The sequence below is a fragment of the Anguilla anguilla genome, chromosome 8, assembly GCF_013347855.1.
Source record: "Anguilla anguilla isolate fAngAng1 chromosome 8, fAngAng1.pri, whole genome shotgun sequence".
NCBI classification, from domain to species: Eukaryota; Metazoa; Chordata; class Actinopteri; order Anguilliformes; family Anguillidae; genus Anguilla; species Anguilla anguilla.
The window spans coordinates 14845670-14858481 of NC_049208.1; the positions used below are offsets into that span (position 1 = coordinate 14845670).

The 12812-nt window shown below is 38.1% G+C and overlaps 1 protein-coding gene across 1 annotated transcript in view; it reads right to left on the reverse strand.

Annotated features, from left to right (window-relative positions):
* Positions 1–12270, reverse strand: part of LOC118234423 (dipeptidyl aminopeptidase-like protein 6) — a 162277-nt gene extending 150007 nt beyond the window's left edge. Inside the window, exons 1-2 of the mRNA XM_035430940.1 lie at positions 11863–12270; positions 11690–11766 (exon numbers count right to left, since the gene is read on the reverse strand). Of these exons, the coding sequence (XP_035286831.1) occupies positions 11690–11749 (60 nt within the window). The 5' untranslated portion in view covers positions 11750–11766; positions 11863–12270. The remainder of the gene's footprint in view (positions 1–11689; positions 11767–11862) is intronic.
* Between the last annotated feature and the right edge of the window lie 542 nt (positions 12271–12812).

Below are 12812 nucleotides of genomic sequence, written 5' to 3' on the forward strand. Positions count from 1 at the left end.
TTTTGCAATGTGTGGACAGCCCCAGTCCTTCACACTTTGGTATTATACCCGCAGTATTCAAGTGTGACTGTCAACAACAATCTTTTCCTCCATGGATGCATTCTATTCATCTTTGATCTGCTTATATATAGTATAAAACCTCCGAGACACACAGACTCACACACTTGCTGTAATTAAATTAGCAGAAATTCACAAATGAAGAATGATAATTATTGTATAATTAACATAGTTTTGCATTTTGTTTTGGGGGGGAGGCTGTTTGTTCATCCTCATTACAACTTGCAACAAAAAATTCTATTCACACTGCAGGGGATTTGAGAGCTGAAACGTCTTTGAACAAGAAAATCTGTAATGCATTCTCAGTGGGAAATCTCAAGTTAATTATGGATATATTTGCCAGCTCTCAAACAGGTGCTTTTGCAAGTTGGTTTTCATGAAAGTCCTGATGGGTGTTGCTCTTTAAAAACAGGTTATTCCAATAGCTCAAGTTGCCCATTTATTTGTAAAAAGAAAAAATACACAGGATGGAATGAATCCTATCTAACCTATTTAAATGATTTTTAATTGCTCCACTTGTAATACTGATAGACTACATGAATGGATGGCTCAGTCAAAACAAAATACACAGACAATGTGCAATCTATTAATGACACGTAATCATTTTTTGTGTTTTTCTATTTGTCATAATAAATGAGCTTATGAAAGTTAACATTTTAGTTTTCAATTTGTGCAAACTCTTGGATACCTAATATTTCACTGCCTAACTTAAAAGGTTTCAGTAAACATGATCATATGAATCAATATAACGTTTTTCCATATGGCAGCTAAAAGATAAATTATTTCTGTTGATGAAAGACATTACCCACTTGAATTGTATTACAGTATGTTCTTAAAGTTAGGCTAATCAAAGTAAAACCATAGAGACTCAGCATAATCCCCAGTCTGTAGTCGTAGTAAGTCTCCACGACTGGGACAAAATTATGTAAAGGGGTGGGTGGGGGGATCGGGGGGAAACACCAATGCAAACAGGAATGGCTTGTTTGAGGGCTTCAAAAGCATGAAGGAATTGCCTTCACTTTAAGAGTTCCATTACAACTTTCAACAGCCTCAGTTTATGAGTTCCATTGGAACTCTCAACAGTCTTTTTCAGTTTGAGTTCCATTAGAACTTCCAACAGCTTCAGTTTAAGAGTTTCACTGGAACTTTCATTTTAAGGATGAAATCTGAAAACTGCATAGCAGCTTACTTTCCCAGTCTAATGAAAACTAGGCTGATTGGTCTCTTGAAAACACTATGTAATGTGCTGAGACTTGGTCCTCAGAGGCCAAAACTAAGCTCTCCTGATTTAGTACCAGGCCATTTCACATTTAGGGCCTACTCATGTATTATGTCCCTTTGATAGGGTGCATATATTTATATATCATGCATATTGTATATTAGGCTGAAACTCACCCTAGTTGCTATTTCAGCAATATGGAGAAATCCAGAAATCATAGAAAGACCAATCCACAGTCACTAAATCTGTAATAGAAACTGAGTAAAAACTTTGGTATTGTTCCAGTAAGACTATTGTCAGTACGTAGTGAAAATAAAATGATGATGTTCCTATTTGAATAAGGAAAAGAAAAGGCATCTATATGTTTCTGGTAAGATGTATTTTATATGGACATGGGCAGCATATGTTCAGCATTAATATTTAATAGTATGAGTATGTACATGCCATTTTAGTAGGATATCTGCCCAATGTCCCAAGGTGCATTTGTTCCAGTGTGACTAACCATGCACTTACTGTATATGAAAAACACAGTATCTGAGGTTTCTTGGGCTAAGAGCCTATGCCACCTAAAAGGAGTGGTGTAGAGTGCTGATAAAAATACTGGAATATTGCTTCATGCATTGGCACATAGAAGGAAAAGGAAAACAATATGGATTTTGCTGGCCCTGAGATTGGCGCTATAATGGTACACCTCCCAAGGCAGTTTCATGATTTGTTTTTTTTGTTTTTGTTTTTTTTACTGTGCCGTAAACCAGAATACTGTAGGAAGCATTCTGGGTCAAGCCGATATAATGAAAGCACAGGAGCCTTCAGCTAATAAGTTTTAAGAAGCAATCGTAGGAATGAAGGAAAATATGATTTTTATCTTTCACTGGTTGGAAATGCCACATATTTTATCTGATTTTCCATACACTCCATGGATGGTTTCTAGGGAAACCAGGAAACAATCAATCTGTCTTCTGTCGTCCAGCTCACATGCGTGACTGTTTTGTTTATCATAAGATGTCTGGTGGAAACCAATCGGAAAGGTGTCAGTTTTTGTTTTGTGTATACTTAATGATTAAAACTTACTTTTCTAAATTGAATTTATCATTTAATCTGCCTATCATGAAGAAAGAAAATGTGTGTGTATATGCCAATTGATTATTCAGATAGTTGGCATACTAGTTAATCAGGATAAATGCACATACACACACACACACATGCACGCACACACACACAGACACACACATCTGTGGAAGGAAAGAAGAGGAGGGAAATCTGAGCCAGGAGGCCCAGCTTCAGAATCTTTATGATCAAAAGCTAAATTTACCTCAAAGCATGGACCACTGACCAACAGCAAAACAAACCAATTAATGGCTGATGGGAGATTTCTTTATTCATCTGAAAACAATTACCGCTAAGAGAGAGCATCCCATCAAAGCTGGTTCTGCCATTTGCAGATCACAATCAATTTTAGCTGATTGCACAATTACAAATACAATAGTAAAGCAATCTAATTAGACAACCCCGATAGCTAACTATCAATACAGGAAGTGTATGTAGACCAAATGAGTTCTAATGATGATACAGTGACGGGAAGGGAAGACGATGTGCAGTATTCCTAGTCATTTACTGGTTTTTCACCTGATCTCAGATTGATTTATTCCTCTCCTTTCTTTAATTGTTCTAATATAAATGCAGACAGAAGAGCTTCATTATCAGTTGAGTGCAAATACAAGGTTATTCTTTTCCAGCTCTAGAGCTGAATCTAATGATTATTTTATTTGCTGCAATCCAGCAGAGCACCCATTCTTTAAATACTGCCAATGATTTATCAGCACTGCAACCTGTTTGCCATATTAAAAGAGCCAAGCACAGCCGCTAAACTTGCATTAATACACCTATGTCTATATTTGTGTGTTTGTTGTAGTACTATGCAACGCCACTGATACTAGACATCTGTTAAATCAGCATGTGGGGTTTTCTGTGTGTATGTGCGTGAAGCGTGAGTGCATGCGAGAGAGAGAGAGAGAGAGAGAGAGAGAGGGAGAGAGAGAGAGAGGGAGAGAGGGAGAGAGAGAGAGAGAGAGCACCCTGCCTGCTGTTCTTTGATTCAGTGTTTATGTCCCAATGAATGAACTGCTAGACTCATCAAGCAGGACGGCCAGTCATTCAGGGACGTACAGTAACAATGCAATTCTTATAAAACAGCCAATAAATCAACAAACTCTTATATGGGAGAGTTGGAAGCAGTCCATAGGTACAGGTTAAGTCATATCAGCCAAGTAAAATATCAGCTCTGCACATGAACATGTGCACACCACGGAGCCATGCTCTGGATCATAATCTATGTTCAGTAAATTGGAGTCTAATTCTGCATCGTGTTTCTTATCATTTCAACACTTAAAAATACATAATACATTTAACTGATAGGAAAAAATATTGCTTTTTTAATCATGCAATAGCCATAAAACTTATATCTCTGTGACAAATAATACCTCATACAAATCATAAAATTATTACTGAAAAAACATAGGGAAAAGATGGAGTGTAAGAAACAGGTAGCAATTTCTTACACTAGCCTGTTGGCTTATTGAGAGTTGGCTTATTGCTGGTTGTGACTTTGTTCACTAGGTTGGCCCAGTGTTATCTACAGCTGCCTTTGATGAGAGAATTTGATTTGTATGTGAGTTATTTGGCCTGTCTTTTATCTGGAAAGCATTTTTGTTGAGATACATTAACCCTAACTACGCTGAAAACGGTGTGCGTAAATCAAAATACTCAAATAAGCCAAGTCGGAAAACAAAAATGCTGACTGGCAATTTCTCCCTAAATCTTGTACACCAGTGGTGACATTTTCAGTAAAGGCTAGTGGTGTAAAATAACACGGTATGACTGTGGAGAGAAGTCTGCTCTGCCAGCAGAGGATGTGCTCCCCCTCTGTCGCCTGGTTTCTCCCAAGATTTGTTCTCACCAGGGAATTTTTTTTCTCACCACTGTTTGAGTGTTTTTCTTCCCACTGGGGAGTTTATTTTTACTTCACTTGCTGTTTTTTGGGGGGTTCTGTTCCGGTTCTTTCCTATTTTCCTGTACTGCATCTTTATGACAGACTATACAAATGTAAAAAGCACTACACAAATAAAACTGAATAGAAATGCAATTGAATTAATAATGGAATTCAATATGTGGATATTTTTATATTATAAGCATCATATTTATTGACATTTGTGTGTGACTGCTCTATAAGTTTTATTTTATTTTATTTTTGAATATTCTGTGATCTACAGACATTGGATTTCAGCCAATAGGGTGAAGTGTAGAAGTGTAATCCACTTTGAGTTAAATGTTGTTAGATATGACACAGGAGGTAAAGTGATTGATATCTGATTTCATGTGATTTCATCGCCCCCATGTTCAAGATGTTTTTTCTGGCTGAAACAGTGGTTCCCAGCCCTGTTCCTGGAGATCTGCCGTCCTGTATTTTTTCATTCCAACCCTAATTTGACACACCTGATTCTACTAATGAGTCTAGCAGCTCAACGAGATCTCCAGCTATTGAATGAGGTTTGCTTTGTTAGGGTTGGAATGAAAGCCTACACGGTGGTAGAGCTCCAGGAACATGGTTGGGAATGACTAGTCTAAGACATGCCAACATTTTTAATTTTGGAAACACTTGAATGTGCTCCCTTATATCCAATCCATACACCCTGAGAACGATGTGCGTGCTCATCTTACACTGTTGCCCATGTTTCCAGGTGCGGTATATTCAGGGCTTCAGACCTCTCAATCAACTATGGGACATTGGAAGAGAGGTCCATCTCTCGCTGTTGATTGCCAGTATAGCATGCAAGCCAGACTTAGCAGTCGCTAGCAAGCGCTACTGCACCAGCGAGCAGAGCAGCCCTCTCTGATTAATCCCACGTTTCCCAGCAGGATGCAGCTGATTGTGCCCCTGTGCTCTGTCCTTATTGCCGAGCTCCATTAAGGGCGTCGGCCTGACTCATACCGGGGGAAGAGACGGCTACAGCGCTCGGCTTCTGCTAGAGAGAGTGTTTTTCCTTCGCCTGCCACGTGTTACTGCAGAGGGAAAGAAATCCCGTTTGTGCACATTCTGTTCTCGTGCGCTCGCTACACTGGAAAAAAAAACAGTCAGAAAAAAAAACAACAGAACATTTTCTGTGAATAAAAGAACTCCTGCTCTCTTTCTCCCAAACAATGCATGCCCTTATTGCCTTCTGAGAAACTTCTGGATTCTGTTCCTTTGAGCATGGAGGCAATACTGTCTCTTACATCATCACCTCATTTTTGTTTTACAGCACTACTCAAAGTTAGCTAGTCAATAAAAAAACACATTTTTCTTGGAGCGTACCAGTATTTCAGTAAATCTAAGCTCTGCGATTCCAGACCTGCATTGCATTATCTTCCCTGAATCGGTTGGGCATTACTGGAGTCACTGTCTAAAGCTTTTTGATTTCCTTCATTGTGATATTCTGCCCAGAAAACTTGCATTTCTATAAAAGTGGGTTCAAACTGATTTCAGAATCGTTCCCATCGTGTAAAATCAGGTAACCTCATTTCCTGTTTTCGCTCTGTCGATAAAACAGTCCCACAAGGCTCCACCTTAGGGCCAACTCTTGTTTCTTTGTGCATTTATATTATCACCCAGGGAATGCCTCTTTGCCTCTCTGCTGGCATCACTCTCTCCAACACTCAAGATGAGTTGGTGGCAATGTCTCCATGTGCGCAGACATCTGTCAACAGATGTCTCGTATCACACGTTTTCTCTAAATCACAAAATGGCTTCACTTGTACCATTCAGAAGACCCTCAGTGATTTGCGCCTTCTTCTGAACATTGATAGACAGCAATATCCAAACTACACATCCTTCCCATTTCTGAAATCCATTCACAATATTAGGCTGCCTTCCCTTCCACAGCATGCACACGACACACTGTCACACATTCATCTGGCAAACTCCTCCTTTCTTGCGTAAACACTTTCAGGTTTTTCTGTCATAATAAAACCTCAGATACACTTGCCAGTCTGTTCCAGTACTGGCCACATTGCATACAATGATTCACAGAATACAATAATGACAATTTGCTTTAGCAGACAGTAATTACATTCTTCCCTGTTTCATTTTGAAATTATGGTAAAACTCTTTTGGAAATGGTCTCTCTTTGCTGTTAACTATATCAGAGCTTATTGTTGCATTCCTTATGTTTCTATCCTTCAGTGTGGTACTATAGTTGACGATCTTACAGTATACTTATGAATGAATGTTGAAATATATAATTTCAAATTAAAAAAAAGTCATTAACACTTATTTTTTATGTTTTCAACATTTTCAACAAATTCTCAATATTTGCAGACTAAAACCATGTTATAATATATTTCAGTTTTGGGGAGAAGAACCGAAATGAAAATTAGTATTGGAGTAAGCCTTAATGACCATTACTAATACTAACAGTTTCCAAATGTGATAGCGCAGTAATTGAAAGCAACAGGATTCTCTTTGTCTCTTGCTTCTGAATTTATTTTTGGTTCCATCCAGCAGAGGGTGCTTCAACACAGTTACTGACTGGAATGTGTGCAAAGTATAACTGATTCTTGCACTTAAAAAATTAATTAAATTAATTTCAGTATTTCTATATGTCACATACCAAGCATCGCAACACATTGCATCACAACACATTTTCTGCTCATATTTACAAACAAAATTAAAATCTTTCAGTTGTATTACGATACAATTAATGAGGTTCTCTTTTGTTCCTTTGCACTTGATTTGATTGATTGGCAGTATTGTGAATGCTAGCACAGTAGATGCTTATTTGATTTTATACTAAAAAAAACTGGCTATTTATAAATATCAAGGCTCAAATCTGAATCCAGCTGCCTGACAGAAAACTTATCTGTCTTACTGCTAGTTCATCCTGTCTTTCTGACATAATGCTTATTTCTGGCAGTACTGTGTAGGTCTTGCGGGTGTCTGTGGGTCTTTTATTCCAAGCAGAGTGCTGTGGCCTTTGAAAGAAAGAAACGGAAAGGCCTGAATGACTCATACACTCACACCTACTCCTTTTCCATGTCCATCATCTGTCATCTGTTCAATACAAGGCCTCCAATCAGTTTAGTGTTTCTCGCTATCCCTCTCTCCTTTTCTTTCTTTCTTTCTTTCTTTCCAATGCATCCACATAGTGGCCTCCGAATAAATGTATACCTTAACTGACAAAAAAAAATTATGTAACACTAATTGACCCTTGTGCGAGAAAAATACAGCAAAATAACACAAACTTAATATCCGAGCATGTGAGCCATGGGAACATGACAGTGGCTTCTATGCATGAGCTCATCCCCTGACACTGTGGCTGAACTCTAAGCTTTGGCCCACACAGATGGAAACAAATTACACTCGGCAACAACACCTGCCAGGTCCATGCAATCAAAATCAATCTTTCTACTTACTGTTTCTTCAGGCCCTGATTTCACAGTATTCATGGTTCTTTCTAATATCTGCTGCACAAAGAACTGTGATTTCCATGAATTCATGACCTGAATTATGTGATTGGGCCAGTGGATGTTGGTAATGAACAAGCACAGCACACTAGAAATGTATATTTTTGTCAGCATAGTACACCAGGAGACATAGTAAAGAGGTGACAATCCCTTCAACATGAACTCCATTGCCATTCAAGATAAAAACAGAACTTATACTCGGGCAAGAATGTTATTTTAACGTATGGCCCAAAGAAATTCTGACATCTACTAAAGAAATTATATCACTGGGGTTAAATTAATTTGCTCATGTCCTGAGAGACTTCATGAAAGATTACCATGAATAGTGAGTACTGTTTTATTAAAATTGAATGAATGTATATAAATGTATACCACAATATCAGCTTCACCATACAATTTAGCATGTAACTTAATGCTATTAAGAAATGAACAGGGAATTGCATTCATAATTTGCACTCATGAATGTGTGGGGACCTCTAGTGGTGATAGCATTACAGTCTGCAGATCACAGAGATCACAACACAGATTCTACCAACAGTGGCAGTTCTATGGGTCTGTTAGTCAAGAAATGCAATTATTCATTTTGATTTAGATTCCACAAAATATGTTCTAAACCATCAAAGCTGAAACAAAAAGTAATATACATAAAGATACCTGATCAGAGGAAATTATTTTATCACAAGAGTAACAAAATATTTCTAAATGTAAACAGGGAATATACATAGATGTTATATTATAAAATATTACAAAACTGCAGATACTGCATTCATATACAGCACTTGCATTTTCAACCGTCAGTGTATATGAAAATATAAATATAGCATTCACTTGATATTAGAATAAATATTTCTGATGAAGAATAGATGCCATTGCTGAAGAGAGGTATGTAAAAAATTAGATTTGAGGCACTTCACCCAAATGTTGCTTTTAACTATGCTTATTACATACATGCTGTCCTGAAAGGACAGTGTAAAGCGAAAACCATCCTGAATATTTTTTCTTTACATTTTCAATATGCTTTGATTTCCCATAGAAACTTACGTTAGAAAGAGCACCAGTAAATTCAGGATTTTCAGAAAAATGGCAACCACAAATCTTAACTGCAAAAACACTTCTTTTCTATTACAGACTCATTCTATCACAGTCCCCTACACAGATATCCTTCTTCGCCTACAGTATAACTTTTTTCAATCTATTTCTACACTTATTTAAGGTTCCTAGGAAAGTATTGTGACAGTGTGTTTGTTTCAGAATATTTAAAGTATTTTTGTGAAATACTTTTTCTTAACAGGTAATTTCTTTCATAAGCACTGTGCGAATGGAAAATTTCACAAGAAAATAAGGCTCAGGGAAAAAGTGCGGTCTACATACACACAATAGAGCAGGAATAATTGATAAATATGGCGCAAGAAAGAACCAGATGTGAGCAGTTAACTCAAGTTAACTATGGAAAATCATTTCACCCATTCTGCAATGGAAACATGTCCAAATATGGTGAAGTTCTTTCCTTGTATCCAGCTATCAAAAGAAGCCATTATGTAATTGCCTCCAAGCCTGCTTTACCAAAATGAAACATCTGCAACTCTCTGGGATTGTGTGCACAGAATGGCAGATGGGCTCATTATTTGCAAAGTCAGTGTTAAAAAAGGCTCACTGACTTAAGCTTCAAATTTAAGAACCAGTTTAACTGATGTAATTCACAGGTTAAACTACCTTACATCAGTGAAACTGTTTTAGATATGTCACTTCAAAGAAATGTCAGCTACAATCCTACAGTTAATGGTCTGCTGAACTGAAACTGACGGGATTCCATCGCCACAGCAATCGTTTGACATTTCGGAAATGACAGCACCACCGCAAACTGTGAGTGGCCTGCCATGCTTCAAAACAGACACTGTGTGGTTCCAGAATATATTTTAGGGTTCAACAGAAAAACATGCACTTGTAACCACAGGGAAGTATGAAATCAGATTCAGCTCAGATACCTGGTGCTAGTTCGAAACATTGTTTAAAAACTATTGATTTCTTTTTACATCATAAAGAATGTTCTGACTTTTCAGACAGTGAATAAAGCTTTCAATCAACAGTGCTTTCAGTGAAGATCCTGTGGCTTACAAGAGACACAAAGCAAATGGCTGGTGCAAAAAGCTGCCGGTAGTCGAAGCAAGGCGACCATGAAAGGTGAGAGGGATCTGCTTAGCAGATCAAAGTTATGAAACTTTTTGTGAACATTTTTTTCCTGATTTATCAGAGTTATCTACCGAATAGTTTGGGTGGAAGGGAGCCAAGGTTAAAACTCTATTATCATTTAATGGCCTTATCAAGAATGAGCTGCCACTGGGAATTTGTATTTTATGAAAGGTACTCAGCGTCCCCTTGTTCAACACTTTCTCGATTCCAGAAAGGACTCTGGGGCAATTATGTTGGTGCATTCTCTAATCTGATTTAATTAATGCCATTGAACAGTGTTGACCCGAACTCCACTGAGATGGTGACATTGTCTGATAGACCTAACCTTGTCACTGATATTACTGCCATATTCATAAGCCCTGTGCTTGTGGGTCTGAAACATCTATTATTTGGGAACAATCACCACCTGCACCTTTTATTTTGGTTCACCTGTTGTGAAAAGGTGTGCATTTCATGAAAAGATTTTAGTGTGTGTGCGCGCGCGCGTGCGTGCGTGCGTGTACAGCGCAGAGAGGGCTTCTCCCGTGTTACAGTATGGCAGCTGTGACTTTCTAAAGCTTGGAAGTCATCAGGACCTTGGAGAGCAGCACACTTCCAGGTATGCAAAGCTGACGGTGATGGAAAAAGCTTTCCAACACTTTCTACTTGAACGAAGTAAACAAAAGGTGCATGTTGTTACATTTCGGTTACATTTTTTTAAATCTCACATATCTGACAGATATCAAGACATGTCCAGAAGCCTAATGTAGGCTATAGCACCCAACAAAGACAATGCGACGATATCCAAATCGTACCGAATCGTACTTCAGTCCAGTTCTCCTCTATTCGGCAGTCTTGCTGGCTCAAGCTTCATAGATGAGAGTAAACTTTTAATAGCCTATGCATAATTCAAAGAATGGATACAGGCCTATAGCTACTAAAAGTTAATCAGAAGAAATCATAAATTAATATTATTCCTAGTACTAAAATCTGACTGATTTTTACCGATATCCGTTTAATAGCCACGATGTGACAAGTTGTTTGCAAAGACTTTGCAAAGATCCAGGCAATAAACCGTGCTCTTTTTCCACTCACCAACCGTGTTCACAACAGAAAGTATCAATGTCTTTAATTAAGCTAAAGGCAGCTAACTGGAAACACAGTGCCCCGTGTAACATGAGTCTACCCACACCTCACACTCCCGGCTCGTTTTTCTTCTCAGAAAAATTCCGACCATAAACATTTGTTTCCACGTCGTAGGTTTCTGGGTCCCCGTTGGAAACATGAAATCGCAAATCTCTTATGTAGGCTATTAGTAACACTACGAAGCCTACACAACGAAACAGAATTTACCATAATGTACCATAATGTTTAACGAGGTGGTTAACTCTTAAATTAATTTACAGAATGATAGTGGAATGGAGCCTATGAATGCGTAGCCTACGCGTCCACTATAACTTTCTATTGACTGTGTGACGACTTTGCTAATTTCAATTTATCGACAGGCTTTAAAACACGAAAATCTATAGTGCGAGACGGCGACTATCAATGACTCCAGCTCTACCCTGTTCGAGGACTGCAGCACTTACTTTAACTACCGACACTAATTCGTAATATGGCGCAACGAACTACTAAAGTAACAACAATTGAATTAAATGAGGCAACATTTGAGCTATAATTAAGCAGAAAAGTAGAGAATCGACATTCTGCACCTTTAGTCGCATTATAAAATATAACCATCCATACCTTATCTCCTTTCGTTGACCCTCGACGGTAGTTATTACCTGCTCCCGCCGAAGAGTTCATGGTTTGTAGCTCAATACCTAAAAGCAGGGGAAAAAATCCCGCGGTTCCTCTTATGATCTGTGATGCATTTTAAAGGGTCTGATTTAAAATTACGGAGCAATTCAAATACGTACCGCAATATTTTCACCTTTATAGTCTCCTGGGAAGATGCGCTTTTCCTGAGTGTCTTGGGGTACTTGTTTGATGTTTTATTGATGACTGCGATTTTTGTGCAAAGTCCAGGAGGTAACTTTTCCCTCGGGTTATGGCTGTCAACAGTTACATTGCATTTGAGATCCTTTTGCATGTTATTATAAAAACATAAATAAGTAAATAAATAAATGATAATAATTAAGTAAAACCTCGTGTAGAGCGCGTTTCTTCTACTCTCGATTCATTTCCTACCGATCTACTCGTTCTAGAAGCATAGCCTACATTAAATAGTCATACAGACTTAGACTCCAATCACTTGTCCAAATTAGTGTACTTCCTCAAAATGTCCCTTTATACCTTTCTGCATAGCCCGCTTACAAACCTGCACTTGAACTAGCTTTAGCCTACTCATTGTAAAGAAACTTTAGTCATTGAGATCAGCACGTCCGCGATGCGCAAGGTTAATCGATTTCCTCTAAGCAAATCAAATCGCTGCACTGTCCTTGCGTCGGCGCTTAGTTTATGCAACGCTGAAGTTATGTATTTTCGAAAAACACGAATTTCAGAACTTTCTTCGGACTAATAAGCATGAGTTGTTACTAAGCATGCGTTGTTACAATGGTCGTTACCATCCAGAGACCGATTGCACATGGTGCAGAAGATTTCTCCATGTCTTAGAATTGTGTGAATAGTAGCCTAAACCATACTGTTCGTGTGCCTAGGCACTCTCATTGAGCTCAGTGTTACTCTTGGAGGTCTTTATCATTTCCACTGAAAATCTAATTGAGTTCAAGCTTTTTGAAATGTCATTTCATTATTTTAAAAAATAATTGCAAATAATTTCTGGAAATAAATCTGTAGAGTTTCTGTTTCTCAGAATGGCCCACAGAGGTTATCACAGCAGGCTCAAGGTTATTTTGTGTCATCTTTT